The sequence below is a fragment of the Radiomyces spectabilis genome (assembly GCF_025331425.1).
Source record: "Radiomyces spectabilis strain NRRL 2753 chromosome Unknown BYT42scaffold_3, whole genome shotgun sequence".
Taxonomy (NCBI): domain Eukaryota; kingdom Fungi; phylum Mucoromycota; class Mucoromycetes; order Mucorales; family Radiomycetaceae; genus Radiomyces; species Radiomyces spectabilis.
The window spans coordinates 1,614,016-1,641,959 of NW_026251928.1; the positions used below are offsets into that span (position 1 = coordinate 1,614,016).

A 27,944-nucleotide genomic window follows, 5' to 3' on the forward strand; every position below is an offset into this window, starting at 1 on the left:
CCTTCAACATATACAAAAAAAGCTATAAAACTTTGTCTATTTTGTTTGCGTGCCCGTTTTTCAATCATCGCCTTGTAATCGGATGGGTCCAGTCTGTCGCGTTCCTCCACTCCATCGAGGTACGGCCCGGCCAATGCCACGGGCATGCTGAATCCATTTGTGAATACGAATTCCCATGCGATAGAACCATCGAACCATATCACTGATGCCACATCGAGTATTTGTCTCCAGATAAAGTTCCAGACTCAATGATGTAAGCGTGATGGCCGCGTAAAACATGTTGTTGGCACCAAAGCGTTCGTAAATAATCCCTCCTACCAAACTGCCCAAGCCAGAACCAATACCGGCATACATCGCAGCAAGGACACCTACACAAAATCGTCATTTAAGTATTACAAAAACCCTAATCTTTTTTCCTCTTTGAAAGCTAAATGTTGTCTGTCATACCTTGCGATGTCGCTTGCAATGACGGAGGTGCCAATTCATCGGCTTGTACAACCCCTGCACCCCATAACGCCGAGAATGCGATACCTGAAGTAGAGAGTTAGTACGACATTATCGGTGCATGTATTACGAAGCCGCCAAAATACCATTTAATAAATGTAATCCGAGAGCTATACTGGCGCCATTAGGACCTTTGGGCAGAATAGTATAACAGAATATGCGAACAATCGTCAGTACATGGCCGAGGATGATGAGACTTTTGATTCCAAAGTGGCGAATAAGCTAATATACACCAAGGTCAATGATCCGACATAAAAAATAACCCAGAAAAAGGTATTGTAAAATGGAAGCCACTTACATCTCGAGAATAAAAGAAGAAAAGCAACTCGGTCACCGAGCCCACTAAACCTGTCAAGCCAACCAAAGAGGAACTGGCACCCAAATCTTGTTTCAAAAAGATGAACAAAAAGCTGATCACCATATTCAGTGACGCTCCCATGAGCATCATAGTGGTAAAAAATAAAAGCACTTTGGGCTGTTTCAATAACTCGAGTAACGTGCTCGGCATGGGCGTGCTGCGGGTGTGATCGTTTACGTCTTGCGCAGAGGACGACCGACGACGATAAGCCGGCGGATTGGCAAGGTTGACAGCTTCGATAATGCTTGATTCTGTAGCAAACTGGATCAGTCGTTGCACTTCGTTTTCGCGGATCTGGGACGACTCTTCTTCGACAAAATCGTCATCGTATTCCATGTGAAATTGCTTAATTTTGCGTTTGAGCGGAGCTATATTATGATCATCCATAGAGGGTTGCGGGTATGATGTTTGATCAAGCGATGTAGTGGGAATCGTGGATAGAGGTTGAGAGGTGGATAGCGGTTTGCTAAGTCGTAATCGCTCCACCATTCGTTCCGGTTTAAATTGCGAACTTCCTGCGACCGTGATAAAGCAGACAGCTGATACAGCATAAACGTAAAAAATCGCATTCATGTCGTTGGCCCAATCGGTGATGAAGCCTACTAACGAAGAAGCTACACCAAACGAAATGGAACCAAACATACGCTGACGTCCTAGAATTTTCCCTCCGAGTCAGAAAACAAAGCTGTTTATGCAATCCGATATCCCGAAATTCGAGCATGGAACACTTGCCATACTGGTCCTTATTACGCCCGAGGATCTTCATGACGCCGCCGTCTACCAAGGGTGCGACCGGGACACCAAAGAAAGCAAAGCAGACCGACGTAACGGTGACCAGTGCGATGGTTAGCTTACTACGATCGGTCTCGTTATCGATATGTTGGACAACGACGGATATGCCCATAACACTAACAATAGCCAGTGTCGCTAATGTGTGAATGATACACATAATGTAGCGGTGCGTTTTGGTTTTGTCAGCAATGGCTGCCCATAGCGGACAAGCGATGGCGGAAATAAAGGGAGCTAATCACGAAGAAAAAAAAGGTTGGTGAGCCACAAACCAGAAGAGAGCACAGACCGCCAACGACTTTTTATTACCTATTGCCACCAGTAAGCCGATCTGGTCTCCTTTGAGCCCCAACTGCGAGGAATAAAACAGGGCAAGATACACGGGAGCCGAACCTTGACATGCGAATAAGAAGGTGTAGAGTAATTTCGGGACAAGGTAAGGCATGGAAAAGAGCCCTTCACAAAACGAAGACAGCTAATTTCAGAAAACGGGTCGTAAATTTGCAACAATCGGGCACCTGTTGGACGGAGCATGAAATTGCGGAGTCACATTTCTTTGATACGCAAAAGTCATGTTCCTCTTCATTTTGTTATATCGTCACCCAATCCGACCGAACGCTATGATATTTTTCAACTTCGATTGGCTTGCAGAAAGCTTACAGTAAAGTGTCGTTGAATTCCATGTTTTGTCGGAACTTCATCCGGAGAAGTGGCGTATACGCATATTTCACGGATCACGCGGATTGCAAAAACGACCCACGCTTTAATTTCAAAGGCGGCATGATTTGATCTTTTCAGTTGTGGCGAAACAGGAACAAAAAGACTAAGACATTAAACAAATCACCATTTTTTGGCCCAATTGGTTAATCAGTCGCCTCACTCAATTTTGTCTTCAGGATTTTTTTTCGGCCATAATCATAGCATCCGGCTTATTCTTATTGCTGTTCCAGTTGCATCAACAAGCATGGCTATATCTACCAGTTGCGTCAATTGAACAACAAGCATGACGATGGCACAATATTCGTTCTTGCTCGTTGCTCAAGCCATTCTGCCGAGTGACTGTTGGTCTTTTTACGTTGCGTCGATTTCCAAAACAGGAAATAACGCATGGACACCACGCAAGTCGCCACTTGCCTTAGCATCATCAGAGAGGCAGTGTATTTCAGACCTGAACAAGTCATCGAGCTTTACCAACAGCTCGAATATCTCATACGTTCGCTGAGACAAGCTTAGTCAACAGACATGGTATCCAAAGTCCCTAAATCAGGAAATGCAGCAACGGTTGCCGTGGTTGCTAATAATCAGGACAATCAGCTTGACTCCAAGTGCTTCGGTTGCGCCGTCATCTGAAAACCGATTCGAAGAAGAGCTCCAGGTGTATGGCATTGACGCAAACGAGGAATATGAGCGTATGCTGTCTTGCTCCCTATCAGCCCCAGAAGGTGCTCTTTTGGAACGAGAGAAGACCTTGGTGCTTTCTGGGCAACCGAACAGTAGTGGAACAATGGCGTATTAACCTATACAATGCACCAGTGCAAGGCTCTACTCGTGGGCAAGCGCAACAAAAACTCAAAAAGCTGTTCATCAACGGTTTATTAACTGGCCATTGTTTCATACTGTTTCCGATCATTGTTTCTGACAAATAAAGACGCAAATGATGGGAAGCAGTATAAGAAATGACAGCTCTAATTTTCCCTTTACTGAAAAGGAGAGGAGAACTATGATGCTTCATGACGAGCGCGCGGGGCCGGCGGCGCGGGTTGCGAGCCGCGGATGTTACGTCACAAAGTAATTTTAATTGCCGCTATTTAGATCTGCCCCGGCAGCCACCAGTGAGGAAGAGCAAACAATAAAAAATTGGGGACGAGCTCGCCTTGAACATTCCATTACCGTCCTTACATTTTCTTACGCTTTCATCCTCATGGCTTCCAGAGTTTTAGGGACCGCCTTGTTGCGCGCTGCACGCCCACAGCCCGTCTTGGCTGCTGGTATGTTCCGATGCTTATCTCTTACACCACGTCAATCGTGAAATCATACTAAAACTTTTGTTCTCTCTTTCTGATTCGTAGTCAAGCCCAGCTTGCGCTTGAATGCCACTCGCACATTTGCCATTACCTCAGCAAGAAGCCAAGGTACATTATATACACGTAATTATGCCATACTGTCAGTTGGATTCTAATTATTTTTCCATGGTGCTAGCCACTTCGGTGTCTGCTGATCCCAACTACAAGTCGGGCAACGATAGTCTCCATGAATACGGCAAATTCTTGACATCCATGTTGCCTAAATATATTCAGCAATTCAGTGTATACAAGGATGAACTCACCATTTATGTTGCTCCTTCCGCCATCGAACCTGTCTTGACCTTTATTCGCGATCACACAAACTGTCAATTCAAATCGCTCCAGGACATGACCGGTGTCGATTTCCCTTCTCGCCAAAATCGATTTGAGGTTGTCTACAACTTGTTGAGTTTCCGTTACAATGCTCGTATTCGCGTCAAGACATATGCCTCTGAAACCTCGCCCGTTCCTTCTGCTGTCCCATTGTTCAGCGGTGCCAACTGGCAAGAACGTGAAGTATACGATATGTTTGGTATCTTCTTTGTCGGTCACCCCGACCTTCGTCGTATCTTGACCGATTACGGTTTCGAAGGCCATCCCCTGCGTAAGGACTTCCCTCTCACTGGTTATGTCGAGGTCCGTTATGACGAAGAGAAGAAGCGCGTCGTCGCAGAACCCGTCGAACTGGCCCAAGCATTCAGAAACTTTGAAGGCAGTCTTTCTCCTTGGGAGCAAGTTGGTAAGCTATTCACCGTGGGGTCAAAAAATGCGTGAAAACAAGAAGTAGTACGTGGATTACTTATGTTTCCTTCAACAATCATAGGTCCCGGACGTGATGATACACCCGCAAAGCAGCTCGAAGAAGAGAAGAAATAGAAAATATTATCCAAATAAAGGAAGAAAACATGTTAAAAGAAATCATCAGGAGGGTTGATAGAGAAGGGCTCGTTGTTTTAATGGAAGATGTATTTATCTCATGATCTATGGTCATCGCTGGGGCGGGTATGGGAATGCTTTTTCTTTACTATCAATTACCGGTTCGTTCTAGCTCCATCAAACAAAGTGGGAGGACCTAGACACATGGTGACAATTTTGCTGCTACAGGTCACCAAGGAGATGGATGCGCCACATGTGGCAAGACATCTGGTATACATGTCTCGGGGACATGGGGTCTTCGTCTTCGTGTCGTCGTCGATTTGTAAACAGACAGGTAACGCGCTGCAGGAACAAGAGCTGAAATTGGCAGTATTCTCTTCGATACTGCACATGCGCGCAGCTTGTTCATATTGGGCCATCGTATTACATGAGGGTATATCCGTTGACACGGCTACATGAGCCAGTGGTAGAAAGATTAAACAATAGCAAAATCGCATAAATGAAAAAAGAGCGAGATAAAAAAAAGCACCGAATTCTATCTAGGTTTTATGTTATAAGCAATGAAAGGAAAAAGGATGGCGGGAAGCCAACAGCTAGATTAAATGGAACATCGATTATGGAATGTGGTCTTTCCATTCGTGGACACAATAGGGAGATGTTCCTTTCGGCTATTTTTCTCCAATGTGTCCCCTGTCAGTTAAAATGGAAAGAAGACATTTTCTGGTTATTTTATTGACAAAAATAAAAGAAAAAGACGACAGAGAAAAAGAAAGAAAAGAGTAGATGTATATATGGACAGTTTGCGTAAAAAGAGAGGACACTCGAAAGATCCCAATAATATGTTGACACTGGTTAAAAAGAAGAGAGAGAAACATAAGATGACTTGTCGCGCGGGTAAAAGAAAAAAAAAAGTACAAAAGGGAATACAGGAAGTGTATGCATGGGTTATAGTGGACTACTATGCGGAAACAGTAGCTTTTAGCGGTTCTTCCGACGCATCATCTACTTTGATATCTGAATGCGCGTAACCCGACGATCTTCTAAACATGGGATCTCCATCAAACCATCGCTCGCTGCTCTCAGGAAAGTAAGTTGATGGTCGGTGCTGGACCGGCCCTCGTGGATCGTACTGTCGGATCATCACCTTTTGCTGTTGCTGTTGCAAATGTTCTTGGAACGCCAGTAATTGTTTTTGCTGTGCTTTGTGCGCTTTTAAGGCGACGGCCGCGGCATGGCCTGCATTTGAATGGTCGGTGTTATTGAATGGATGATATTCCATATCCTTTTTGTCAATCGACGGTGCCATTTTTGAATGCAAGTCGTCACGATAGCCACGATGACCCCCACCGGTAGGCATTCGCCCTTCTACTTGCACGCGAATCTCGAGGGCCCCAATCTTGTCTCGCAGGTTTTTGTTTCTTTTCTCCAGGTACTTGATGTAATCCACGGCTTTGAATAGCACCATGCTCTTGGAATTGTTCATATTTTTCAATGTAGGGACAATTTCAGACAGATCCTTGAACCCTGATCGAATGGTACTTCTTCGCTTCTGCTCCGACGCAATATGGTTTGTTCGTTTCTCCTCTTCTGTTAATAGCTCTTTATGCGGTTTATTTCGCTTGCTGCTGTAAGCATTGCCCACGTTGCCGTCAGTGATCGGTCGTTTCCCAGGTTTTTTGTTCTCTTCAGTATCAACGGTCGTTGGGATGGGGTCTTTGAGTTTTTTCTCTTGCCATGGTAGAGCCGGCTGGGTATGGATGAGCTCCCTTGGCGGCTGATGATAGCCAGAATTCGATGTTGGATAAGTAGGAGGAGGAGGAGGAGGCATGGAAGCGTAGGAAGGCTGAGGTATGGGTGCGTGAGGGACGGATTCTTTATGATGATGAGTTTCAGATCCAAATGAGGATTTTCTCGGAGACATGGATGCTAGAAGTTGAAGCCGTTGTTGGAAACGTTTTTGTTGATCAAGTGACTGGAGTATGGACGTGCGACGGTATTCATCGTCTATCATCATCGAGGACGACGTAGGGTAGGAAGAAGGTACAGGCGTCTGGTCATTTTCTGGAGCGACATGCCGCGGCATCGGGTGTGAATCGTATAAACTGGAGAAGTGGCTGGGTAAAGGCTCCATCATGGTCGAGGATTGCTGCAGATCCTGATCCATGTACAGAGCATCCAGGAATTCGGAAAACGCCTTTTGGTCGTTTTCGTCCAAGATATCAGAGTGAGAAGGCACGACAGGTGTTGCTGCAGGAAGATTGTCTGGCGGTGAAAACAGTCTGAAGCTCGTGTCAACATTGGGTTCCGGGGCTCTTGAACCATTGTCGGCAGGAAACAGGTCGAAAGGCACGGGTATGGCAAAATCAGGGTCCAAACCAAAACTAAATTGGAAATCTAGCCATGGTCACGGTGTCATTAAGACGGTCCAAACAAATTATGTCTTGGTCCAACTGTCATGAATTACCTTCGAAAGGAACAGGTTCCTGCAGAGGTGGATCGTGTGGAGCAGACATGGGCTGGTCCGTCGGAAACCAGGCAGCCTGATCGGGATGACTCAAACTGGACGACGACAGGTGATCTTGAAACGATTCCATTACAGCATACACAATAAAAAAATTCGAGCAAAAAAGGTACTACTATTCAGATAGCAAACACGGAAGTAAAAGGACCAAGAATGAATAGTACAAAATAAGACAAGAAAGATGGACCGTGTGACAAAGTGCACCCGAGAGGAGAGAAGCAAAAAGATGAATCTTTACAAGTGAAGCAGGTGAACGGACATTTCAATCTCCGACAACAATTTATTTTTGAACAAGCGCTCCTTTTGAGTTGTCTCCCACCATGCATTTTGTGGCACAACCAAAAAACAACTACATTCGTCTAACCTTGTGGTGGACAGAGCAGACCAATCATAAACGGCACTGTCATCGCGTTAGTTATTATGTGTAGCATCTAAATCTGGCATTCCTTTTCCCAATGCTCAGGTATCTGCTCTTTCACGATCTCTTGGAACGCTTTCAAGGTGCATAAAGTTTTATCACCGTTCTCATGGTGATTGCCTTGTTGCGCGCATCCAGGCAGTTGCAGCACTTGGTTGTTGAATCGAACTCTGACAAAATGTTCGGGATCCTTGGCTTCTTTCTGTCCTTTTTGCTTGAATAGTTCAAAAATAATCGAACTTCCGAAAGGTGGCCATCTATGGATATTCTCACCATCAGTTTCCTTTCTTTTTTTTTTGGGAAAAAAGATTACTCACCGCTTATCGAAACCGCCTAAAATAATTAAGAGTGGAGCGATCGTACTATATAATTGGATGTCAGTTATTTTCACTTAGTTTCCACACGATTTGACCGTTTGGACTTACGTGTCGTGACCAGAATAAATCGCGAGCTTGTAATTGTCTTCACCAATTTGTTTGTCAGTACCGTTGGCACGACGGACCATTCGATCCTTGATTTCGCCTGCTAATCGTCCCAGACCCAAGCGTCGCACTTCGTTGGATTGCATAGCGCCATAGAACCATTCATTGACCACCAGATCCTCCAAATCACGAAGCAATTGATCGTCAATCTCTTTCGGCAACTCGTATCCGTGCGTTTTTGCTGAAATTAATGTATCTACAGTATTGCAGCTCCGGTCAGCTTCTTTTCATCCAGCAATCCATGCCTTTTCTGTGGTTGTACAAAAAACTGACCCAAAAGACCGTTCGCCGACGGGTGACTGTCGAAAGACACATCATCCACATATGCTTTCAATCGTTGCGACAATGATGCAAATTTATCCCTGCTCATATCGGCTACTACGCGAGTAAAGTCTTTGGACAATTGGCGGAGTCGGTAGCAATTCGGATTTGGAAACATGTTATCGGTTCTCGAGTCACTAATTTCATCCGTCGTTCATAAGATGATATATTCATCGCCGCCCAACGGGCAATCATTAGCAAGCTTACCGTGATCGGATTGTCATTACGAAATCAGCATTGCGCTTTTCAGCAGGATAGAGACCGGACGCCAAAAGCTGTTGGACCGAGTCCTGAGTACGCGGATAATCGGTGCTTCTAACAAACACGGTCTTGTCGTCGTATATATCAGGCAAGAACTTTAGCCTAAAACATATCTTTAGATGTCATGATCAAGAATCCAACCTGCGTTTTGTCCCACAAAGTACCTGTTCACATAAATTTCTCTTAGACGATGACCCAAGGCAGCCATACTTTGTCTTCCCATGTTGGTCAACTGACCGTAATGACTATTTTTCCCAAGGGATCGTTCCATTAGTATCTCTTACCCTTACTGCACGTATCCTTTCATCCCATTTACCAAGCTCCGGGTCCAATGGTCTCTGTGGATTGGTCTGTTGCGACTTCCACTAGTCGTCTAAGCGGCGCATGACGGAATCCGTGCTCCTTGTTAAAGTCCAGTATGGCAAACATCATATGCATATTGGCCTCGCATTGTTGCCAAACGGCAGGTATGATGTTAGTAAGGCGTGCGCGGACGGGAGTACGTTCACCTTTTTTCATTTCGCGTTATTTAGGTCGTTCAACTGTTTTAAACACTGAAACCCATGGCTTACCATGACGATGAACTACTTGCAGTAAACTACAGTAATGATTGCAAAATAGTTAGCAGGGAATGGGGTTTCGCCAATATCGGCACATATGGGTTAATACTTGCGTTAATTCAAGCTCGGGAGGATACTGGGCTGCGTCAGCCTCTGGCAACTTGGCAGACATGATGAGAAATGTTAATGGGAAAAAAGAGTTGAATGACTAAAGCGGCGCTTGTTCGGGACTTTTTTAACGCGCTCCTTCATCACAGCACCAGTCACAGAGAACATGGGTTTAACATTGCAGTGACGCTCGACTGGTAGCTGTAAAGGCTTACACCCAGTGCATTTTATTATTACTTGTGGCGGGTACCAGACTTTAGTTCAGGAGAATTACAACCAGGAAAAAAAAAGTAATGCAGGAATGCAGAAAGTCGACAAACACTTCCAAAAATAGGAAGATTTGATTGGCTGACATCCAATATGCGCGCATGCCGACCCGCGACACGAACATTGAAACCAAGGCAGGAGCTACTCCATCATTATGAAAGCAGACAGATATTGGGATTAAAAGCCAATGACAGTATGAGGGACACACAAACAGACAGTAGGCACCACTTCAAACCTACTTTCAACTTCTGAAACCCCAGACCCAATAGTAATATTCTTTTCGCCTTCACAACATTCAATGGTTAGGAGCCTGTCTTTTGTCCCCAACGACTTGAATAAAGCATGTGTTAGTTAAACTGATACATATTAATCCCTTTATCAGCTCTATGTCTTAATAACTATGGTCATAAATATAAATAAGGTTATCAAGAAAAGATAAAAGACCAAAGTTTACCCATGAAATCTGTAAATTTCATAACTGGGGTTAGTTATGCAGATACGACAAAGCGGGACAGCTTATAGTTTTGCGGCAGTTGAAGTATCCGATGTCTTTAGGATGGTGTCAGCAACGTGAAGAGCCAATGCTTCAGTTGTGACCATTGGATTGACGCCACTGGCTGATGGGAATAATGACGCATCGGATACGTACAAATTCTTGACTTCCCACGTTTCTCCGGTGGGCTTTGTGACCGATACCTTGGGTGATATACCCATACGACTACAAGGGTTCCATAGCGTGAGATCATGAAAGCAGTGCCATCGTGGCAGTCCACATCACTTACCATGTACCCATTTGATGAGCACAGAATACGCCGGCACCGTCCTGAGGAAGACCATATTTGAGAACCTTTTGACGCCACTGCATGAATCTAGGATTGTCCACACGAGACTCTTCGTCAGGTTCGAATTTGAAAGGCTCTACGCCAAATTGGCCAGTGTGCAATTCTCGGGCACCGGCAGCTACGAGAACCAATAATGAACGGTCAATACCGGCCAAAATGGATTGACGGTCATGGGTGGATAGAGCAAAATCAACGATCAAGTTATTATGTTCGTCATAGCGGACAGCTCCTGTAGAATCCTTATCGCGAGCCAAGATCAAAATTGGAGCGCATTGGCGGTACCGCATCATAAGCTCTTTATGATGCGCGGCACCACGCCATGGCAGTACCGTTGCAAAGCTGCCAGGATGCAGACAAGGAACCTCCAGCTTGGCACCGTAGCCTTCATGATCCACATTTTCGGCAACATTGCTCACCTAATTTGGGAAAATTTTATCAGAATGGGGCAATGGGTTGGGAACGCTCTCCATCCAAAGCATGATACTTACCGCAGTCATGATGGATCCTTCAAACATATCAATGTTGCGATCAAAAAAACCAAAAGTGATACTGCAAGGATGTAAACGAAGATGACGGCCAATGTTTTTGTTGGTTAACCCGCTACGCAACAGTATCCCTGGTGATTGCAAGGAACCACCAGCTACCACAACCTGCTTGGCACGGATAGTGACATGATGACTGTACTGGACAACGGCTTCCACACCGACCGCCACGCCTTTTTCAGTTACCACCCGAAGAACTTTGGTGCGATCGAGGAATCTAGCACCATGGTCATTCGCGTCACGAAGCCAAGAGTTCACGGTACCATTCTTGATACCGTCTTTACAACCAGCAAAGCACCAGTTGCAAGCATGCGCCTGACCATCCGTATTTTGATGCAAATCGGCTACCGGGAATCCAAGTTGTCTAAGTTGTGACAATAAACAACTGTTAGCGATCATATTAAAATCTGCCATTGCTTGATAGGCTATATTACTTGCAACCGTCAACGAGAATCTGATTAGGACCATTATGTTTGATCCCATCGGTGCTAGCGCCAATACGTTCAAAGACTCGATCCAGGTCTTTGGCAAACTAACAATTCATGAAAGTCGGCGCTTAGTTCAGCAATTGATGAACAAGGTCGGTATTAGGCGATATATACCTTGGGTGAAAGGAAGTGACTCAGCCCTTGCTTAGCCCATTCTTCGCGTACAAAATGTTGTAACTTTCAAGAGACAGATTTAAATCAGATGCTATGGAAATGGAAAAAAAGGCAACAAGACCATATGTGATGATTTACCTTCAGAGATGCCGACCAATTAACAGTAGTGCCACCGCCAAAGGTGCTTCCGGCCAATATATTGATGGAGCCTTCGCCACTTGAAAAGAAGCCGCCGTGTTCGTACAAGTTGGCAAATGCAGAAGCTTCATGAAGTTCAAGTTCGGAAGCATGATAGTATGTACCCTTGTCGATCACCAAGACAGATTTACCGGCTTTGGCAAGTTCAGCCGCTGTTACTCCTGGTTAAAGAACCCCCCCAAAATGCTTAGTGAATCCTGGGCTGAAATTTGTGCCTTTGTTTGGCGATGGTCCTTTTTACCTCCGCCTGCACCACTTCCGATCACAATGGCATCAAATTCCAGGTCAGGTTGCAAGTCCTCGAGAGACATCATCCGTAAACGTTCATGTTCCTTAAACGGCTTATAATCGGGGTGCGAACGTGCTACATCCAGACCAGGATATCCCATGCCCCTGTGTAGTACACTGGATTTGGCTCCATACGATGGATGACAGGTAATGGCAAAAAAGGTTTTGTAGATCAGTCGTAACTGCGGCAAGAATGAATCTTTCCAATTGAGGAAAACCTTTTCTCGTTCCTGACGGGACAAAAGCTTAAATTCTGTAAAGTGGCCGGTGAGAGCAAACGTGCCTGCGCGAGTGGACAAGAGAGACAGAAGCATACCGAGCTCCTGACGCTTCTCGGGGGCCACCGCTCGGTTAACGAAGGCTTTGATGGAATCCAGCGTTTCAAGCGACGTGCAAGATAGCTGGGCAAACTCACGAATGTCTTGGCGGTTGTGCAACCCAGTATTGCTCAGGTTCTTCGCCAAGTTTTCCTCCTCTTCGGGTGTCAGTGAGGCGATAAATGTATCCATGATGGCTCTAAAGGTGTCCAGCTGGTCGTCCGACCAGTCAATAGGGGGAGCGATGTAATAACGAAAAGGATCTGACATTGAAAACAAAATGGTTTGCCACAGAAGTGAAAGAAAACCAGTTGAACCAACAAAGCCATACTATTTAAAATTGTCTATCACGTGCCGTTTTGGGGCGGAGAACCCTGCAATGTCATCTCCATTTGCCTAAAATGAGCAATCAAAGAGGGCTTTACCGGACGATGCATCGTTGATCGGAAATTCGAAGCCAGCGTGTGAGCCCATCCAATTCCAAAGCAGAAAAGGCGGTGACAGAATCAGATGTTCAGGCCATCCACTTGCTGATAAGGAAAAATTGCTCTTTTTCCGATCACTGGTTTCCCAGCATGAGTCAAACGAATTCCTTGGATCATAAAGATCGTCTACTTTTGGTCTTTATTCACGGTTACCGAGGCTCAGATACCAGTTTTCATGTACTTTTGAACATTCCATACTCAATTTAGTTCCTTTTCTCGAGAATCAGAAAAATTCATATCATGCTTTACTAGGATTTTCCTAATCGATTAAGAACCATTTTGAGCAATTCGTCGGATGTCGATGTGGATAGTATTGTTTATCCGAGTTATAAGACAGCAGGGTACTGTAAACGCATTTTCAATTAGCCTATGTTACGTAGTAACGAAAGTGTCGCGGTTCTATCAAATATTGGAATAGTGATCTCACTTTAGCAGTGCGAAATCTGAGCGCATGGTTATGCGATCTTGTTCAGAGTCAGCACAAGGATATGAAGCGCCTGCAGAGTAAAGGACATGTCATGGTGGTGCTGATTGGTCACTCCATGGGTGGCATTGTCGGTAAGCCATCAAACGAATTACTTGATGCCGTCGTCAAAATCGTCGTTTTATCTCATAAGCGGGCCTTTTTTTTTTCTTTTCCATTGCTTTTGATTGTAGCGGCCGAGACGATTCTTCAACTTCATTCAAGGCTGGATACACCTTTGGGATCGGCCAAAATCATTGGCTTGCTTGCATTTGATACCCCTTTCTATTCGGTGAATCACGATTTTGTGTCTACGACAGCCATGTCTAGTGTGGAACAAGTGGGTCGATTTTTGCAGAATTCATCGACACAAGTTTCCAGCAGCAGCAGTCGTACCGTGACGCAGGTCAGCACCACAACGAAAAAAAAGTCGATGGGAGGTTGGGGGCTCCTGGCAGGTGTTGTTGGTGTAGCAGCTGTAGGCGCTGCGGCTTATATGACCAGAGACAAAATTGCTGCGAGCGTCACAGACATGTACAATGAGCTTGAATTTGTCAGTGCCTTGACAGATATGAACCGATGCTCGCAAAGGTAAACAATGGTATACAGGAATGGTTTACATATTCAAAGTGCTTATACGGGTCGCCTATTATCAGAGTGCGTGAATTAATGGAGCTTCCGGATATCCTTTTTCGATGCTTTTATGTCCAGGTACACAATATATTGTCGTCGCCGCATGGGTTTATCAATCAAGACTAATGGAATAAATGATAGCTACCCAATCCGGACGGCGCCGTAACCTCACCGCGCACATTTATTGCTCTGCCTCCTTTTGACACCGCGCACTTATTTATCCCATGTCCATCCAATGCAGCTTCCGAAGTGAAAGCTCATACCAGCATGTTTAACCCAGCCAAAAGCGCTCATTATTATCAACTAGGCAACGACACAATTGCTCTTATATCCGAAATGATCGCTCGTTATCGGCGTCATGTTCATCCTCATACCCTTACCTCCTCAGCTGCTCCTCATCATCAAACGCCTCAACTATCGTTAGATTAAAAAGAGTTTGTCATTATTTTGTTCTTCCACAACACATATTTAGAGTTTTAAATAAGTACCATTTCCATTTGAAATATTGCATGTATACAGCTGGATCACTAATTTTACATTAATGAATTTTTGTTTCTCAAAGCTTCTAGTTCTAAAAAAGACCACAGGAAAGAGAGCTGTGAAAAGATACTTGTTGGCGTTCAGAGCAAATGGCGATGCAGCAATCCTGTAGGCTTACGCAGGTGAAACACATATGGCAACGACTTGTGCGTCAATAACGCTCCAAACGGTCTTCGTTCCCTGCAAGATCTAGCTTTGCAGCAGTAAGTGTTCAGAGTGGAAAAAATGTTTAGTAGATTAATGTATACAACGGTGGAAAGAAAAAAGAAACATGATAAGGGGGAATCAACGTCTGCTATCACATGATTAGACATCCACAAAGCTCACAAATTAGAACTTTAAAGGTTTTGGGATTTCCCATGAGAATTCTGATCGACCAAAGTGACCATAGACGGCTGTTTGCTGATATATAGGTTTGAAAAGGTCCAGATCCTTTACAATTACGCCGGGTCGCAAGTCAAAGTTCTGAAGAATAATTTGAACTAGTTCGGCGTCAGCTTTTGATGCCGTGCCGTAAGATTCCACGAAAACGGAAAGCGGTTCCGCTATACCAATGGCGTAAGAGAGCTGAACCATCACACGTCTGCATAATTTTGCCGCAATCAGAGACTTGGCAATCCAGCGAGCAGTATAGGCCGCCGAACGATCGACCTTGGACCAATCTTTCCCGGAAAACGCTCCGCCGCCATGCGCACCCCAACCACCATAAGTGTCCACGATGATTTTTCTTCCTGTTAAGCCGGCATCCCCTTGAGGACCGCCAATGATAAATTTACCAGAGGGTTGCAAGTGATAAACTGTGTTTTTCAGTAAATGGGCGGGGACCACCGGCTTGATCACATATTCCATCAATGCGTGCCGCAAATCCATCGTTTCAATCTCCTCGGAATGCTGTACCGAGATGACAATGGTATCAACACGAAGGGGGATCATGGCTCCGTGATCGTTCCGATATTCAATGGTCACCTGTGTTTTCGAATCCGGACGAAGCCATGGCAATGTGTTATTGCGGCGCAGATCCGCCATGCGGCGGTTTAATTTGTGAGCGAGGATAATGGTCAAGGGCATCATTTCCGGCGTTTCATCCGTGGCATAGCCGAACATGATACCTTGGTCACCCGCACCGATATCCTCAATGTTGAACGATTTCTGGACAAGACCTTGGGCTATATCCGGAGATTGTTGCTCGATGGCCACCAGCACATTGCAAGTTTTGTAGTCGAACCCTTTTCCCGTATCGTCGTATCCGATTTCTTTGATTGTATTACGTATGATTTTCTGATAGTCCAAGGTTGCTTTGCTGGTAATCTCTCCAAACACCATTACCATGCCTGTTTTCGTTGCTGTTTCACAGGCGACTTTGGAAAGCGGATCTTGAGCCAAACATGCATCAAGAATAGCATCTGATATTTGATCGCAGATTTTGTCTGCAGAAACGCCACCCCAAGGTTTTTATGAGTCTACTCATTCAAAGTCCTCGGAAAGGAATAGCCTACCAGGATGACCTTCGCCAACCGATTCCGATGTGAAGAGAAAAATATCACCCATGTCAAGTTAAAAGAAATGGAAAGGAGAAAGCAACTGGGTATTATTCTGATCAAGTCGACGCTCAAATTAAAGGGTTTCATAACTGAAATTTTCACCAATCAAACAACACGCTTGGACATTGCGCCATCAAAGAGAAAAAGGAAAATAAGGCAGTAAATTTTTTTTTATTCCAATAGAGGGGAAAAATAATCCATCATTCTAAGAATCACAGCACGTACCCTAAAGAAAAGCACAGCATGAGTAAAAAAGCTCATAAAAAACATTTCAAATTCTATATGGGCTTCTCCCAGCTTTCTGTTTCTCAAACGAATTTCAGAAAAACGACAATCGACATTCTATAAGTGTGCTGTACAGGCACGAGTCCGTCCGCCCGTCGGAAATTATCATCCTCAAAGTTTGAGAAAGAAAAAAGCCAGTTTGAAGCTTTTTGTCATACTTACTGTTTGGGATCACGGTCTTTAGCTCGGGTTCATTTTTTTTTTTGTATCTGGAAGAAAGAGAAACCGTTAATTGACGTGTTCCAACAGTCATAGCGCCCATTGGTAAACCCTTCCTCTTTCTCCTTCCCATATCCCATCCCCCATAAGCCATCATAATATGGCTAGTTTTGAATTGTCAGACAAGGCTTGAAACTTAACATTATGTCTTTGAGGCAACACAATTGTAATTCAGTTGCTTTTGGACGTTTTGTCATCATCCATGTTCGGTCCACTCTGGTCCCACTCCATTTTACTCGACTAGAGTATGTATAATTACCTTGAAAGATACAAAGAACCGAAGAAAAAAGTCGTATAAAAGATAAACACACACCAGCTTTCAGCCACTGGGGGCGCTTTTATAATTTTACGAGGAAAATTTTTTTTGGGACTGTATTCAGGGACGGTGAAAAAAAGGCGGCATCGGAAAAAGAAATATTTTTTGCCGTTTTTGACCGTGATCAAATCCAATGTCACTATTGGATCAAAAGCAGAAAGTCAACAATAAAACGACGTTCGTACAGGAGAATGCATGAAGTCTTCTCACAGTGGATCCAATCATCTTTAAGGATAACATTCGAATCTCTTTCTTTCTAAACTTCGATGCAATGTGGCCATATTCAAATTTTAAAAAAAAAGTTCTCGACATAAAAAAGCGAATCAAAGAAAAAGCATGGATTCTTATTCTGCAATTTGCTTTTCGTTCTTTTTTAATACATAGGCTATCTGCGCACTCATGCTCGTTTATTCACATCCTGTAACCGTTGCGGTTGCATCCATTTTTGCTCAACCTTATGTACCTATGTCATTTGCTGCGAGTTTTCTCCTCTTAACCGCGTATTTTGCCTTGGTCGTTAAAAGTGGAATGGCGGAATCCGAGAAACAAGTCAGCTGGCTTCTCACATTGGCAAGCAGTTTGGTGTGCACCTTGATGGGCCTGCCAAACTTTTATTACTTTTGGAGATCAGGATGGGACCTTTTGTTGTTTGACCATGACTCAGTGGCTCAAACCGCCTTGGTATGCTTCTTTATCGTGTATCTCGTTCTGGATCTGTCGCTCGGTTCCGTCTTTTACCGCCGACGCATCACCATTCTCACCGGCTGGGTCCACCATACCGCTTACATCGTTATATTGCTATGGTTCCTCCATCGAAGGATTTCATCTTTTTTCGCAATGGCATCTATCCTGGAATTACCCACCTTGATTCTCGCTATTGGATCTCTCAAGAAAAAATGGCGTTCCGATCTTTTATTCGCAGCGTCCTTTTTCTTGCTACGACTAGTTTTACACATATGCATGATATTCATGCTTCGACGTTACCGTCGCGTAGATACCCTCTGGATGATTGCTGTCGCCGTACTTCCTCTTCACTTGTTTTGGTTTTATTGCATCGTCAACCTTCACGCTAGGAAGCTTCGATTCACAAAAGACCGATGCATCACAACTTGTAATGAATCTAGAAACAGATTTCCTGTCTTAGCTGCTTGAATGCAGCAAGAAATCAGGCTCTCCCCCCAAATCTTCTTATTTTAATGTAGCAAGAAATAAAATTCTTTTCATGTATTCTATTTGCAATTCATTCTTCCCATGCTAAACTGCTTCCCTTTTTGCTTTGGTTATCTCGGATGGGAATTCAACCCACATGTGCGCCCAAAAATGACGCCGATTGAAACAGTATGCGCACACGAATGGACCCTGTTTCTTTGTTTATCTCGGTCCATAGTGCACTCGGTTCTGATGACCCAGTTCCATTAAATTTAATTTTCCTGCAACCCTATCTTTTTGTATCACAACAGCATCAGGATTTTTTTTTCAGGAGTCAGTATCAGAAATCATTGAAGCGATGCGCATAAAGAACCCAACTACAGAAAAAAGAAGCAGATTTTCTGATTGCCACAGCAATCGCCGGATTTTTACCATATGAATACGTAAAAAGGGATACCAGGAGCAACAAAAAGAGTGAACAAAACGTTGTTCAAGAAAAACCTAATATAGAGTTAGGGAGTGAATTTAGCCCAAGGCGATTCCAAAGCGATTTTCTTTTTTACTTTTTTACGTTCTTGTTTGATGACAAGTAATGCTAAGGGAACGGATAAAAACAGGTAATAATGGATGGATGAGTGTGATGGGGGGATATACTAAAGTAGAAAAAATGGATGTTCAGGAATAACCATAAAAAGAGGGCATACAGTAGGACTAATCGTTTTGAAAGAAATATGAGTCCGTCATCTCAAGTGGTGGGTTGCAGATGGGTTCCCGAAGCACTCAAGGTAATCTTCCAGCGGCTCTTGTGCTGAAAATTATTAGATGCGGGTGCTAGTTCGGCGTATAAATTTTCTTCGTCGTCATCATCCATCATGTTATCATCGCTTTGATCACTGGATGACCCGTCCAAACAATGCATCGGATTATGCCATTCAATGCACGAAACGCTGCAGTAGCTGGTCTCCACTGGTCGTGTCACTCGATTTCTAAAGCTGTCAAGTAATGCATTGACACCGACAGCATGGGTCACCATGATGATGACGGTTTTCGATGGATCGTGAGAGTGGCTCTTTGGTAATCCTTTTGCCACATTTCCTAGACATGCAAGCCGTGCACGATTGAATCGTTGCAACATGTCAGTATAGTATTCGGGGTATTCAAAATCGGTGACAGTCGCCGTGAAACCATAATCGATATGCATGGAAGGAAGCAGTGACTGGGAAATATACATATTTGGGTTGGCTGCAGCAGCATACGTCAGCGCTTGTTGCCTTGCCAATTCTTGCTGCTGACGTGCAAGAAGTTGCTGTGCAGGACACACCTGATCAAAAAACCGCTCGCACATCCATTCCCCCAGTCCTAGATCGAGCCGTAATATCGGCGGTTTGGCAGCCTCCATACCGTGGACAAGACCAATGCTGGTGTCAATACATCGCTGAAAAGGGGAAGTGTAAATGACGATGGTGGCATCGTCGGGATCCAGTCCACGTTCATGCATCATGTCAATCAAGTGACGACCCGTTCTCCTTGCTTGTTCATGACCCTATGCAAGTGCGTCGTGTAAGCGCCCCATAAAATGTAAAATATTTATTGTGAAAGTTATTACATGAGGAGAAAGTGGCGGATCCCAGATACCATGGGCCGGATCTGGTTGCCATAGTTCTTGCACATGATCTAAAAGTGGGGTAATTTTCTACACTGTCAGTGGCAGCGGAACTTATTTTTCTTCCGTCCCATCACAATGATTCGCACCTAATCTTTCTCCATGGCGTACAATAAAGACAGTATTAGCTGATGGAACCAGCATTAATAAGAAGGTAAAGAAAAAAAAGAAGATAGAGAAAGAAAAAAAAATATTACGAACAAGGAAAGGCAAAACAGGTGAAAATGCAAAAAGCACCAGGACGGCCGGTTGCACGTTGCACCAATCCTGGGATTCTCATGTGAAAATAAGAATGCTGATAAATCATTGGACGATTTTTTACCAACCACTGCCCACATGAATGAAACCGATGCCAAATGCGGATTTTCAAACTTCCCACGTGCCACCTGATCGAAAACGCAACAGCGTCATTCTTGTATATCATCGTTGTGGCATCCAATGATAAAGTATGACAACTGATAAATCGAAAGTTTAAATTTTTGAAAGATTATGTTCTTGCCAATGCAACGCAAGCCAGAAATGGATATAGTTCATTCTCGCACCACAATGTGCATTAATAAAGACTTGTATAAAACCAACATCTCCCGGTGAAACAACAACAATGTGAAGCTGGAAAAAAAACGAACCCATCTATTATTATACGTCCCACCAACCAGATAGTGGAGGTGGTCACTCCATACGGCAGTGATAGTGTTGCGATTTCATGCCAGGCTTGCAAGAATTTTTGAACCGTATCATGCGCCATATTTGGTGTAATTCTAACGGTTCAAGGAGGCTGCTTTCCCAATTACAGTTCCCAAAAAAATTTCCATCTCCACATTGATGAAGCATTTTTTTACCTGGCACAGGCGAGGGCGAGGCAAATAAAGGCAGTGCCCAGATATGAGATGCAAATAATGCGATAATTTATGCTCCCCCCAAAAAAAATCATGAAATACAAAACCACTCATCTGCATGGAAACATACGGATATTCAGATACTGTCCATGGCTACATTCAATGAATTTACAGGTCCCTTTTTAAATCAGCATTCATAGGCAAATATAGAAAACTTTTTTTGTGTATTGCAGGACACAAAGCGACTTTAATTAATCTGTGCCTTTCTGGAAACAATCATGGTACGATATACGAATAACAACAATAAGAAAGAGTAATTTTATAGCACGAGTTGATTTTTGAGAAATGTAGATGAGAATTTCTCAGTTACACAATCCATCGTAAAATACGTCTCCACCAAGCAACATCAATGTCTTCTTCCTCGTCTTTCTCGATGTCGAGACGTGTGACACGGCCCGTTTCAAAATCCACTTCACCAAGTGGCACGACCCTGGTTCTTCGAAGGACCTTGTACACTATATAACATACAATGGCAGGAATGATTCCGATATAACTTTTGCAGAATGTGATGGCATCAAACTTTGGCGTGAACGAAACGTAGCCTTGGCCGAGAATGATGAGAATACAGAGCCCACAAGCGAAAATGCCTGAATATGGGTAAAGAATAGCCTTGAAAGGCAAGTCGTCAAGATTGCGTCCTTGATAATTGTAAGCTCTTCGGAAACGGATATGAACAAAAGCAATACCGGCCCAGCTGATGAAACCGGATACAGCAGTAATGCTCATGAACCATTCAAATGCCGCCGATGCACTGTAAATGGAAACAAAAACAACGGCAAACCCAGTAATGGACGAGAACAGAACTGCCCAGTAAGGGGATCCAAAGCGGTTGACTTTGCCAAGAAAAGCAGGACCGTTACCATCGCGTGAAAGGCCAAGCAAGGTACGAGCGGTGGTGTACAAGGAAGAGTTGGCCGCCGACAACACACTGGTAAGGATAATAGCGTTGATCACATGAGCACCGGCGTCAATACCCGCCAACTTGAAAATCAACGTGAAAGCCGCCGTAGCAGGGTCGTCGTCAGAGTTCTCCAGCTGAGGGTCGTTGCTTGGAAGGCATAAACCGATCAAAAAAATGGTGACCACATAGAAAATGAGAATACGCCAAAACGTGTTGCGAATAGCGCGCGGTACAGTTTTGGTAGGATTTTTGGCTTCGCCGGCCGTGATACCCACTATAGAAAGAAGATCATGTCATTTGTGAGAAACAATTTGAGGTTGTACGAACAACCGCTTTGGCCGGGAAGAAACAACATGCTAATAGCACAAAGTCGGGATAATCAAGTAAAAAAGAAGGGTTGTGTTTTTTCTTACCAACTTCGGTTCCCTGGAAAGAAAAACCAGCTGATAAAAGCACACTCACGGTGCCAACTGCGCCATCGACAAAGGCGCCAGGGTCTTTCCAATAACTAGTAATCAACCACAATGAGAAAATTAACGGAAAAGGTTGGTAACGCAAAATGAAGACACGTACGCAAATCCAATCACTTTGTGACCCACGGCACCAGAGGTCACGAGGATAGCTAAATATCGAGAGTCCCACATTAGGCATTTTCCCGTAGGCTAAAAGCGCACTGCGAACAATACGTTACCAATGATAATAAAAACGATAACAATGATGATTTTGATCATGGCAAACCAGTATTCGATTTCACCATAAAGTCTAAATTCCAACGAAACATTAGGCTGAGAAAGGATGCTAAAAATATTAATGAGTCTTTACCAACCTTACACTGGCCATATTAATGGTAAGAATCATGACAAGGAAAATAGTGGACCATGCTGCATCAGGCATGACAGGTTTCCACCAAGCAATAATCGTAGCAGCAGCAGCTAGTTCTATAAAATGCGTAGAGATTCATTGGAATAAGACAAACTTACTCTCTGTTACTGCAGAGAAAAAACAAAAAGAATTACCAGTAGAAATAGTAACAGCCTATTCATTTTTTTTTTCAATCAGGATCGTACTTTTTTTCTCATACGCATAGCATTAAATCAATTACATACCCACTGAAAAATTCAGTAATCGGTCCACGAATAAAGAGAAGCCCACATTATTATCAGCTAACTATCATTTAGAAGTTCACTGTCAATGTTAAACTTACAGAAAACCTAAGAAAGCGAATTTGTGAATTCCGTGCACAAGGATAAACGGCACACCAGTTCCACTTACCAGTAATTCCAGCCCAACGCAAAACCTAATGCTGGATCCACAAATCGAGTAGCATAGTGGTTGAAAGAACCCGTCACTGTAATAATGATAATGAGAATGGGAAAATAGTTGTCAGTTGAAGGACAAACATTGAAAGCTTACCAGGCATAAAAGTAGCCATTTCTCCCAGACAAGTCATGATACAATATACCATGATACCAACTACGACAACATATTAAGATGAAAATTTGTACCCGATATCAGCCCGTTGTCCTACGTACCAACCACATAGGCAATCAAAGCACCAGCAGGGCCAGCCTACAATAATCATTTTTCATCAATCTACAGGAAGTCGACAAGAGGACGGTGGTTCGCTTTTTATATTTACCGTGGCGATATTGCCTCCCATGTTGAGGAAAAGACCGGTACTGTAAAATGGATATGTTTGTATGGATGAATGAGCCGCCCTCTATTACAGTTGTTCGTTACATACCCAATGGCACCTCCCAACGAGATCATCTGAATATGTCTTGCATCTAAACCACGTTTAGTGCCGCCCTGAAGGTGCTGCAACTCTACATGCGTTTCAAGGGTATTGGAATCTTTGTCGATTTCCGTCTTCTCCGTCGAAAACTCGCCGCTTTCGAGGCGATTAATCTTTTGATCCATTAAGCCTTTTTAAAAATAAATAATGATTTCTTTAACAATAGAAAAAATAGATAAAGTTAAAGAGATGTAAAAAAAAAAAGAAAATAGGGTTGATAACAAAATGTAGTTAAAGGAAAAAGAAAAAAGGAAGTAAAAACGAAAATGGAGACAACGGAACGATCAATTACGAAGGGAGGTGCACGACCGTATATGGAACGCTAATCGAAACCTTTTCCTCCATTTCTAACAGAGTCTCATGTGCCGCCGAGCGCACAAATCCAAAAATGAACAGAGATCAAGTGTGCCGAACTAGATTCGGTTACATTTTGTAGGTTGAACCAAGTAATTACTGATGTTGGATTTCAATTGGAAGATTTGGTAAGTGTGTCAATGGGAGCCAATATTCGATCCTGATTGGTCTCCAAAACAATGCCTTTGAGGATAGTGTCATCTAAGATTATGTGTACTTTTTCCAAGTTGAACATCAGATCGAGTTCCGTCTATATCGATCATCAAAAGTGATCAGATAGAGGGTCGTGCAACCTTGAAATTTCCTTTTTTCTCCCCTCATGTTCCTTCGTGTAGCTTACCACTTTCTCAAAATATATATCCAACGATTCTACCAAAAGCAAAAGCAGTAAAACAGGACATAAAATATGAGGTCATTTTGACGGTGAGAAAAATAGAGTCGACGAGAACATTGTTATCTTACCAACACAGCGTTGGATCAGCTCAAGCATAGCAAATTCATTCTGCGACGAAGATCAGCCTTTCCTATCGTGCCCAAAAATCCGAAATCGATGTAACTGTACCTCATCTTTATCAAAGCCTAAAATGAAATAAAGCGAAGCATAGACACGGTAGACTAACGAGCCATAAGATGATTGAGCGATGTGCTGACCTTCAACATTGAATTTCCGTATCTGGCAGCCCACTCACCGATGTTTAGTTTCTGAAACGATAGAAAAAGACACTTGATATTGTTCAATTTTTTGACATCAGTTAAAAAAAATCTTGTTCCAAAGAAAAACGAACGTCGCAATGGATACTATAATAAGAAGATCTTACCTGTTTGGCATTTCTGACCAGACATTGTCTCGCTACATTTAACTCAAATGCCGTTCGGTCCTTTATTGCGTCGCCTGTATTGTCATAGTATCTTGAAAACCGAGTTTGACAACGTTTGTTAATGACAAGAATGAAGGCAATCATACTATTGCAAATGAACAATGCACAAGTGCGTAAAAGCTTTGGGTCCACTTCAAGGTACAGCATTTTGCACCCCACTTTGCACGTGACACTCGTCGTGCGATGAATCTCAAAACATTTTTTCTTTCTCCAGATTCTGTTTTTAACCCTATCGAACCCATGATAGAAGAACAAGAACGCTATGTTACCATGGATCGTGAGAAGAAACCAAATCAAAACAGACGCTTACGGATTATTTTTTTGGGTATAACAGCACCAGCCCCCTGCTTTGACCACTTGCACCGCATGATAATTGGCGCTCTCTTTTTTTCCCTTCCGCTTGATTCGTATACAGTGCAGGTAGAATAAAAATAAGTGTACCGCCTTTCATCCGTCTTTTATCATGGTATTGCCAATATAATAATGACCATCAGATACTTTGCTTTCTTCAAATTTAGCGCGGCATTAAAGTAACAATGTCAATTAGATAAGCCATCGTTTTGGGGTACCGTTAACCAGTGTGATGCAACATCGCGTGTGCTCTTCAAGGTAGGTACGGCCTGTAAAAATCATAATCACATAGTTACAGCCTTTATGGATGCATAAAGGGTCTCATGCCGAGCACCAAAAGTGACTTATGAAACGCATCTGGACATGAGTTCCTGACGCATTTTCAAGCCATGCACGACCTTTTTTTTTAAAAAATTTCATACAATGGATATCTGCACGTTTTCTTCCTCTTTTGCGTAAAAGTGGTGGTTGCTGTATGCTTTTTAATTCATAAAATTGTTTATACATAAATGATACTATTGAAATCTATTTACTAAAAAATGGGAAAAGAACAGATATAAAGATAATTATGAGGATGACAAGGTCAACTTGGTATTGTAAAGTAGGTTCAGTAGAAGCTTGTTTTCCACATCCACAACGTTGCGCCTGCTGTGAACAGTACCAAGCGAAGTACAGTGATTTGGTTCGACACCAAGTTTCTGAGTATCCCACAGTACAATATTTCTTGAGCCTTTCCATGACGCGACAAAATCACGAATGACAGTCGCAAATGCTGAACTGCGGGCAGCGTTCCAAGAAGTAGAGAAGAGCGTGCCGTGACCAAAGAACTGGGGTGTTCGAAGAACGATCGTTTGATACGGGTAAATTTGGTCAAGCATGTAGTTCAAGAGATCAAAGGAGGCTTGCGCGAATTGTCTTGAGGTCAGACGCGAAAGTGGAATGTCGCCATTGCCGATGCTGATAATGACGAGATCAGCAGCAGGAAGCTTGTCGGCTTGACGTCTCACTTCCGAACGAACATCTCGCAGAGTGATAGGGCCAATGGATTGGTAGTGAATATCGATGTTTCCGTGCAAGGTGTTATTCAATTTCAAAGGCGTACTGGGATCCACAGACCAAGGGTATCTTGTCAAGCTCTCACTATCATCATCGTCGTGACACAGGCATCGACTTTCTCCATAATTGCACCAAGCATCGCCAAGACTCAATGCTTTCAAATTTCTATTCGCAAAGAAAATCTGTTAATCGAAAGCGAATAAACATGATGCCCATTTAACGTACCTTTGTATATTACTGTCACCCCATACATGGATGGATTTGGCTTGCAAAAGCTGAGGATCCATCTCCGCCATTTGACACTGGTCCGTTTTAAAATCGTATCTCCCGGTTTTCGAGAGCACCCAGCTTCCTTGCACTTGCTCCAAGTGAGCCAGATCGCAGGCTACCGGACTGCCTTTCGGTGCTTTTCTGACAATGAGCCGATTCTGGGAAACAAATGGAAATGGCCGGTAGGCATGGTATATCGGAGTTTCCCAGAAATAAGAGCGGTGTTCGGTGAAAGCCTCAAGTCGATATTGATCGGCATTGGCAAAATAGACAGAGGCGTAATAAGCATTGGTCTGTTTGGCATGCTGCTGTAAATTGACTGCAATTCGGGTTTTATTACCCGCGGCTGTCATCAGAATACTGTCGGCAGGTCCATAATGCTTCTCAGGTCGTATCGACGATTTAGCTGGAATAGGACCGAGCTGATAAAAGCACGGTTCAGTATTCCGTCAAAGCCGAAAGATGATAACAAAAAATGCCTTACCAAGACTACCACACAGACGGATGTATCTTCGGTGATATGAACATCCTTTGTTGTGAATGATCCATTTGCGCTGATAAACATAGATTTCGTAGTCCAGCCGTCCCAATACACTCGGTCAGATGCTCTAAATGTGTCAAAAATACAAAGATAAATAAAAAAAATTTAGAAAAATTTGTAAGCATAATCTATGCTTCCTGAGACCAGCCTGGCTTTCCAACTTACAGCCATTCAATGTCGACCTGATCACAAGCATTGACGGTTGGAGGATACAACGCCGCTTTTTGTGACTCGGTTACTTCCGGAAGGACGGCAGGTAACGGCAAGTCAAAAACCATTTCTTCATTCCCAGGAGCAGGGACATTGGATTCCACTTCGATAGCACGTCCGGATACCACTTGCGCGGTATAAAACTGGAAATAACTCGCTGTAAACAGCAATGTCAACACCACTGCAATAAGAATACAGTGGTGTCCTTGCATCGATGAATTAAGCATGGATCCGAAGAAGCAAGTAAAAGCGAGATTCTTCAAGTAATAAAAAGAGAGTAAGCGGGGATTGACCTGTTTGCCTCGGTCGATCTTTTTTTTTTGTCCTTCGTTTTCCGTTGTCGGAGTTCGGTTGTCAGGAGACACACAAAAAAAGATATCGCTGCAGATCCTTTGCACGGATATGGGTCAATTTTTTTCATAATATTTCATGTTACTCTAAATTTTTTTAGCACTAAATATATATATATATATATACTCGAGGATAATATCCTTGAAAGTTGACTATATGAGGATTTCTGTCTTTTATGTTAATATACTCTTGTAAAAGAATTGTAACATGAAGAAATAAAGTATTTCAAACGCTTTTCCCGTTCCATGATAGTATGGCAACACACAGGCTGTATTGCAGTGGCTGTGTGGGAGCGGTTGCTCAAATGACGCCAAAGAGATAATATGATTGGCGAGTATTTTCACAAATGTTTCATTCGAAACGACAAATTCAACTAATAAACTCCGTCACTGGTTCCCTTCAGATCGAACCTGAAATTTGCTGTGGTTCGACCTCCTGCAGTATCCCCATCAACCAGTAGAAGATTGGTAATTGTCTAGACTCGCTTTCATGCAAGCTTAGGCATTTGCTATCGGTGCGTGTAAGTCATATTGTATCCTATCAAGTTGTGAGCAACTTTTGGGGGCACTTGAGGTTTGCAATGGCAAGCTACATGATCTATTATTACACACTGTCACCACTTTTAAACCATATGTGACACAAAAAGTCCACCGAAAAGCAATAACATTACAGTGGGCGTCAGCTCAGTAATAGTTCGAATGATGTAAAGGGATTCTCTTGGCAAGACATG

At 43.4% G+C, this 27,944-nt stretch overlaps 12 protein-coding genes across 12 annotated transcripts; 3 read left to right on the plus strand and 9 right to left on the minus strand.

The window, feature by feature from the left end:
- Positions 1-427: 427 nt before the first annotated feature.
- BYT42DRAFT_528497 (major facilitator superfamily domain-containing protein) lies at positions 428-2,119 on the minus strand (the record flags this gene model as incomplete). Its single annotated transcript, XM_051565375.1, has 5 exons — positions 1,961-2,119; positions 1,595-1,885; positions 803-1,515; positions 591-726; positions 428-531 (listed from the first exon to the last, which is right to left on the minus strand). The coding sequence occupies exons 1-5, from the start codon at positions 2,094-2,096 to the stop codon at positions 428-430; spliced, it is 1,380 nt and encodes a 459-aa protein (XP_051426353.1). The 5' UTR covers positions 2,097-2,119.
- Positions 2,120-3,517: 1,398 nt separating this feature from the next.
- On the plus strand, positions 3,518-4,698 carry BYT42DRAFT_560448 (uncharacterized protein). Its single transcript, XM_051567234.1, has 4 exons — positions 3,518-3,639; positions 3,721-3,783; positions 3,851-4,453; positions 4,538-4,698. The coding sequence occupies exons 1-4, from the start codon at positions 3,573-3,575 to the stop codon at positions 4,588-4,590; spliced, it is 786 nt and encodes a 261-aa protein (XP_051426354.1). The 5' UTR covers positions 3,518-3,572; the 3' UTR covers positions 4,591-4,698.
- Positions 4,699-5,548: 850 nt separating this feature from the next.
- On the minus strand, positions 5,549-7,103 carry BYT42DRAFT_611579 (uncharacterized protein; the record flags this gene model as incomplete). The annotated part of the gene is made up of 2 exons (XM_051571520.1): positions 5,549-6,984; positions 7,055-7,103. The coding sequence occupies 2 exons, from the start codon at positions 7,101-7,103 to the stop codon at positions 5,549-5,551; spliced, it is 1,485 nt and encodes a 494-aa protein (XP_051426355.1).
- A 739-nt stretch (positions 7,104-7,842) lies between these two features.
- BYT42DRAFT_592422 (histidine phosphatase superfamily) lies at positions 7,843-8,450 on the minus strand (the record flags this gene model as incomplete). The annotated part of the gene is made up of 3 exons (XM_051570615.1): positions 7,843-7,891; positions 7,955-8,207; positions 8,285-8,450. The coding sequence occupies 3 exons, from the start codon at positions 8,448-8,450 to the stop codon at positions 7,843-7,845; spliced, it is 468 nt and encodes a 155-aa protein (XP_051426356.1).
- A 1,594-nt stretch (positions 8,451-10,044) lies between these two features.
- BYT42DRAFT_611581 (uncharacterized protein) lies at positions 10,045-12,587 on the minus strand (the record flags this gene model as incomplete). The annotated part of the gene is made up of 7 exons (XM_051571521.1): positions 10,045-10,246; positions 10,311-10,786; positions 10,859-11,276; positions 11,347-11,444; positions 11,515-11,577; positions 11,653-11,873; positions 11,954-12,587. 7 exons carry the CDS (start codon positions 12,585-12,587, stop codon positions 10,045-10,047), a joined length of 2,112 nt encoding a protein of 703 aa, XP_051426357.1.
- A 305-nt stretch (positions 12,588-12,892) lies between these two features.
- Positions 12,893-14,327, plus strand: BYT42DRAFT_611582 (uncharacterized protein; the record flags this gene model as incomplete). Its single annotated transcript, XM_051571522.1, has 6 exons — positions 12,893-12,979; positions 13,055-13,143; positions 13,221-13,360; positions 13,460-13,856; positions 13,922-13,976; positions 14,040-14,327. The coding sequence occupies 6 exons, from the start codon at positions 12,893-12,895 to the stop codon at positions 14,325-14,327; spliced, it is 1,056 nt and encodes a 351-aa protein (XP_051426358.1).
- Positions 14,328-14,768: 441 nt separating this feature from the next.
- On the minus strand, positions 14,769-15,986 carry BYT42DRAFT_492256 (S-adenosylmethionine synthase; the record flags this gene model as incomplete). The annotated part of the gene is made up of 2 exons (XM_051564138.1): positions 14,769-15,865; positions 15,935-15,986. The coding sequence occupies 2 exons, from the start codon at positions 15,984-15,986 to the stop codon at positions 14,769-14,771; spliced, it is 1,149 nt and encodes a 382-aa protein (XP_051426359.1).
- Positions 15,987-16,952: 966 nt separating this feature from the next.
- Positions 16,953-18,230, plus strand: BYT42DRAFT_560471 (uncharacterized protein). The gene has a single exon (XM_051567235.1). The coding sequence runs from the start codon at positions 17,199-17,201 to the stop codon at positions 17,949-17,951; it is 753 nt and encodes a 250-aa protein (XP_051426360.1). The 5' UTR covers positions 16,953-17,198; the 3' UTR covers positions 17,952-18,230.
- Positions 18,231-18,367: 137 nt separating this feature from the next.
- BYT42DRAFT_560475 (histidine phosphatase superfamily) lies at positions 18,368-19,846 on the minus strand. Its single transcript, XM_051567236.1, has 3 exons — positions 19,701-19,846; positions 19,555-19,622; positions 18,368-19,491 (listed from the first exon to the last, which is right to left on the minus strand). Exons 1-3 carry the CDS (start codon positions 19,753-19,755, stop codon positions 18,694-18,696), a joined length of 921 nt encoding a protein of 306 aa, XP_051426361.1. The 5' UTR covers positions 19,756-19,846; the 3' UTR covers positions 18,368-18,693.
- Positions 19,847-20,648: 802 nt separating this feature from the next.
- BYT42DRAFT_642749 (amino acid permease/ SLC12A domain-containing protein) lies at positions 20,649-23,440 on the minus strand. The gene is made up of 12 exons (XM_051572590.1): positions 23,153-23,440; positions 23,048-23,087; positions 22,941-22,977; positions 22,822-22,881; positions 22,681-22,756; positions 22,613-22,619; positions 22,515-22,575; positions 22,235-22,346; positions 22,100-22,170; positions 21,982-22,030; positions 21,822-21,916; positions 20,649-21,682 (listed from the first exon to the last, which is right to left on the minus strand). The coding sequence occupies exons 1-12, from the start codon at positions 23,326-23,328 to the stop codon at positions 20,814-20,816; spliced, it is 1,653 nt and encodes a 550-aa protein (XP_051426362.1). The 5' UTR covers positions 23,329-23,440; the 3' UTR covers positions 20,649-20,813.
- A 229-nt stretch (positions 23,441-23,669) lies between these two features.
- Positions 23,670-24,400, minus strand: BYT42DRAFT_611586 (AP-4 complex subunit sigma-like protein; the record flags this gene model as incomplete). The annotated part of the gene is made up of 5 exons (XM_051571523.1): positions 23,670-23,807; positions 23,898-23,926; positions 24,020-24,059; positions 24,120-24,172; positions 24,376-24,400. 5 exons carry the CDS (start codon positions 24,398-24,400, stop codon positions 23,670-23,672), a joined length of 285 nt encoding a protein of 94 aa, XP_051426363.1.
- Positions 24,401-25,229: 829 nt separating this feature from the next.
- BYT42DRAFT_560494 (uncharacterized protein) lies at positions 25,230-27,148 on the minus strand. Its single transcript, XM_051567237.1, has 4 exons — positions 26,819-27,148; positions 26,597-26,720; positions 26,068-26,534; positions 25,230-26,007 (listed from the first exon to the last, which is right to left on the minus strand). Exons 1-4 carry the CDS (start codon positions 27,088-27,090, stop codon positions 25,353-25,355), a joined length of 1,518 nt encoding a protein of 505 aa, XP_051426364.1. The 5' UTR covers positions 27,091-27,148; the 3' UTR covers positions 25,230-25,352.
- Positions 27,149-27,944: the final 796 nt, after the last annotated feature.

Excerpts from the sequence above, each read along its gene's own strand:
- BYT42DRAFT_642749 (XM_051572590.1), bottom strand. The coding sequence starts at position 23,328 with ATGGATCAAAAGATTAATCGCCTCGAAAGCGGCGAGTTTTCGACGGAG. Across the intron at positions 23,088-23,152 it reads TCGTTGGGAGGTGCCATTGG|TACCGGTCTTTTCCTCAACA; the intron begins GTATGTAACGAA and ends TCCATTTTACAG. Across the intron at positions 22,978-23,047 it reads TGGGAGGCAATATCGCCACG|GCTGGCCCTGCTGGTGCTTT; the intron begins GTAAATATAAAA and ends TGATTATTGTAG.
- BYT42DRAFT_560494 (XM_051567237.1), bottom strand. The coding sequence starts at position 27,090 with ATGCTTAATTCATCGATGCAAGGACACCACTGTATTCTTATTGCAGTG. Across the intron at positions 26,721-26,818 it reads CAGGTCGACATTGAATGGCT|AGCATCTGACCGAGTGTATT; the intron begins GTAAGTTGGAAA and ends TGACACATTTAG. Across the intron at positions 26,535-26,596 it reads CCGTCTGTGTGGTAGTCTTG|CTCGGTCCTATTCCAGCTAA; the intron begins GTAAGGCATTTT and ends TGCTTTTATCAG.
- BYT42DRAFT_560471 (XM_051567235.1), top strand. The coding sequence starts at position 17,199 with ATGCTCGTTTATTCACATCCTGTAACCGTTGCGGTTGCATCCATTTTT.
- BYT42DRAFT_560475 (XM_051567236.1), bottom strand. The coding sequence starts at position 19,755 with ATGCTGGTTCCATCAGCTAATACTGTCTTTATTGTACGCCATGGAGAA. Across the intron at positions 19,623-19,700 it reads ACGCCATGGAGAAAGATTAG|ATCATGTGCAAGAACTATGG; the intron begins GTGCGAATCATT and ends CCCCACTTTTAG. Across the intron at positions 19,492-19,554 it reads ATCCGCCACTTTCTCCTCAT|GGTCATGAACAAGCAAGGAG; the intron begins GTAATAACTTTC and ends GCACTTGCATAG.
- BYT42DRAFT_560448 (XM_051567234.1), top strand. The coding sequence starts at position 3,573 with ATGGCTTCCAGAGTTTTAGGGACCGCCTTGTTGCGCGCTGCACGCCCA. Across the intron at positions 3,784-3,850 it reads TACCTCAGCAAGAAGCCAAG|CCACTTCGGTGTCTGCTGAT; the intron begins GTACATTATATA and ends CCATGGTGCTAG. Across the intron at positions 4,454-4,537 it reads TTCTCCTTGGGAGCAAGTTG|GTCCCGGACGTGATGATACA; the intron begins GTAAGCTATTCA and ends CAACAATCATAG.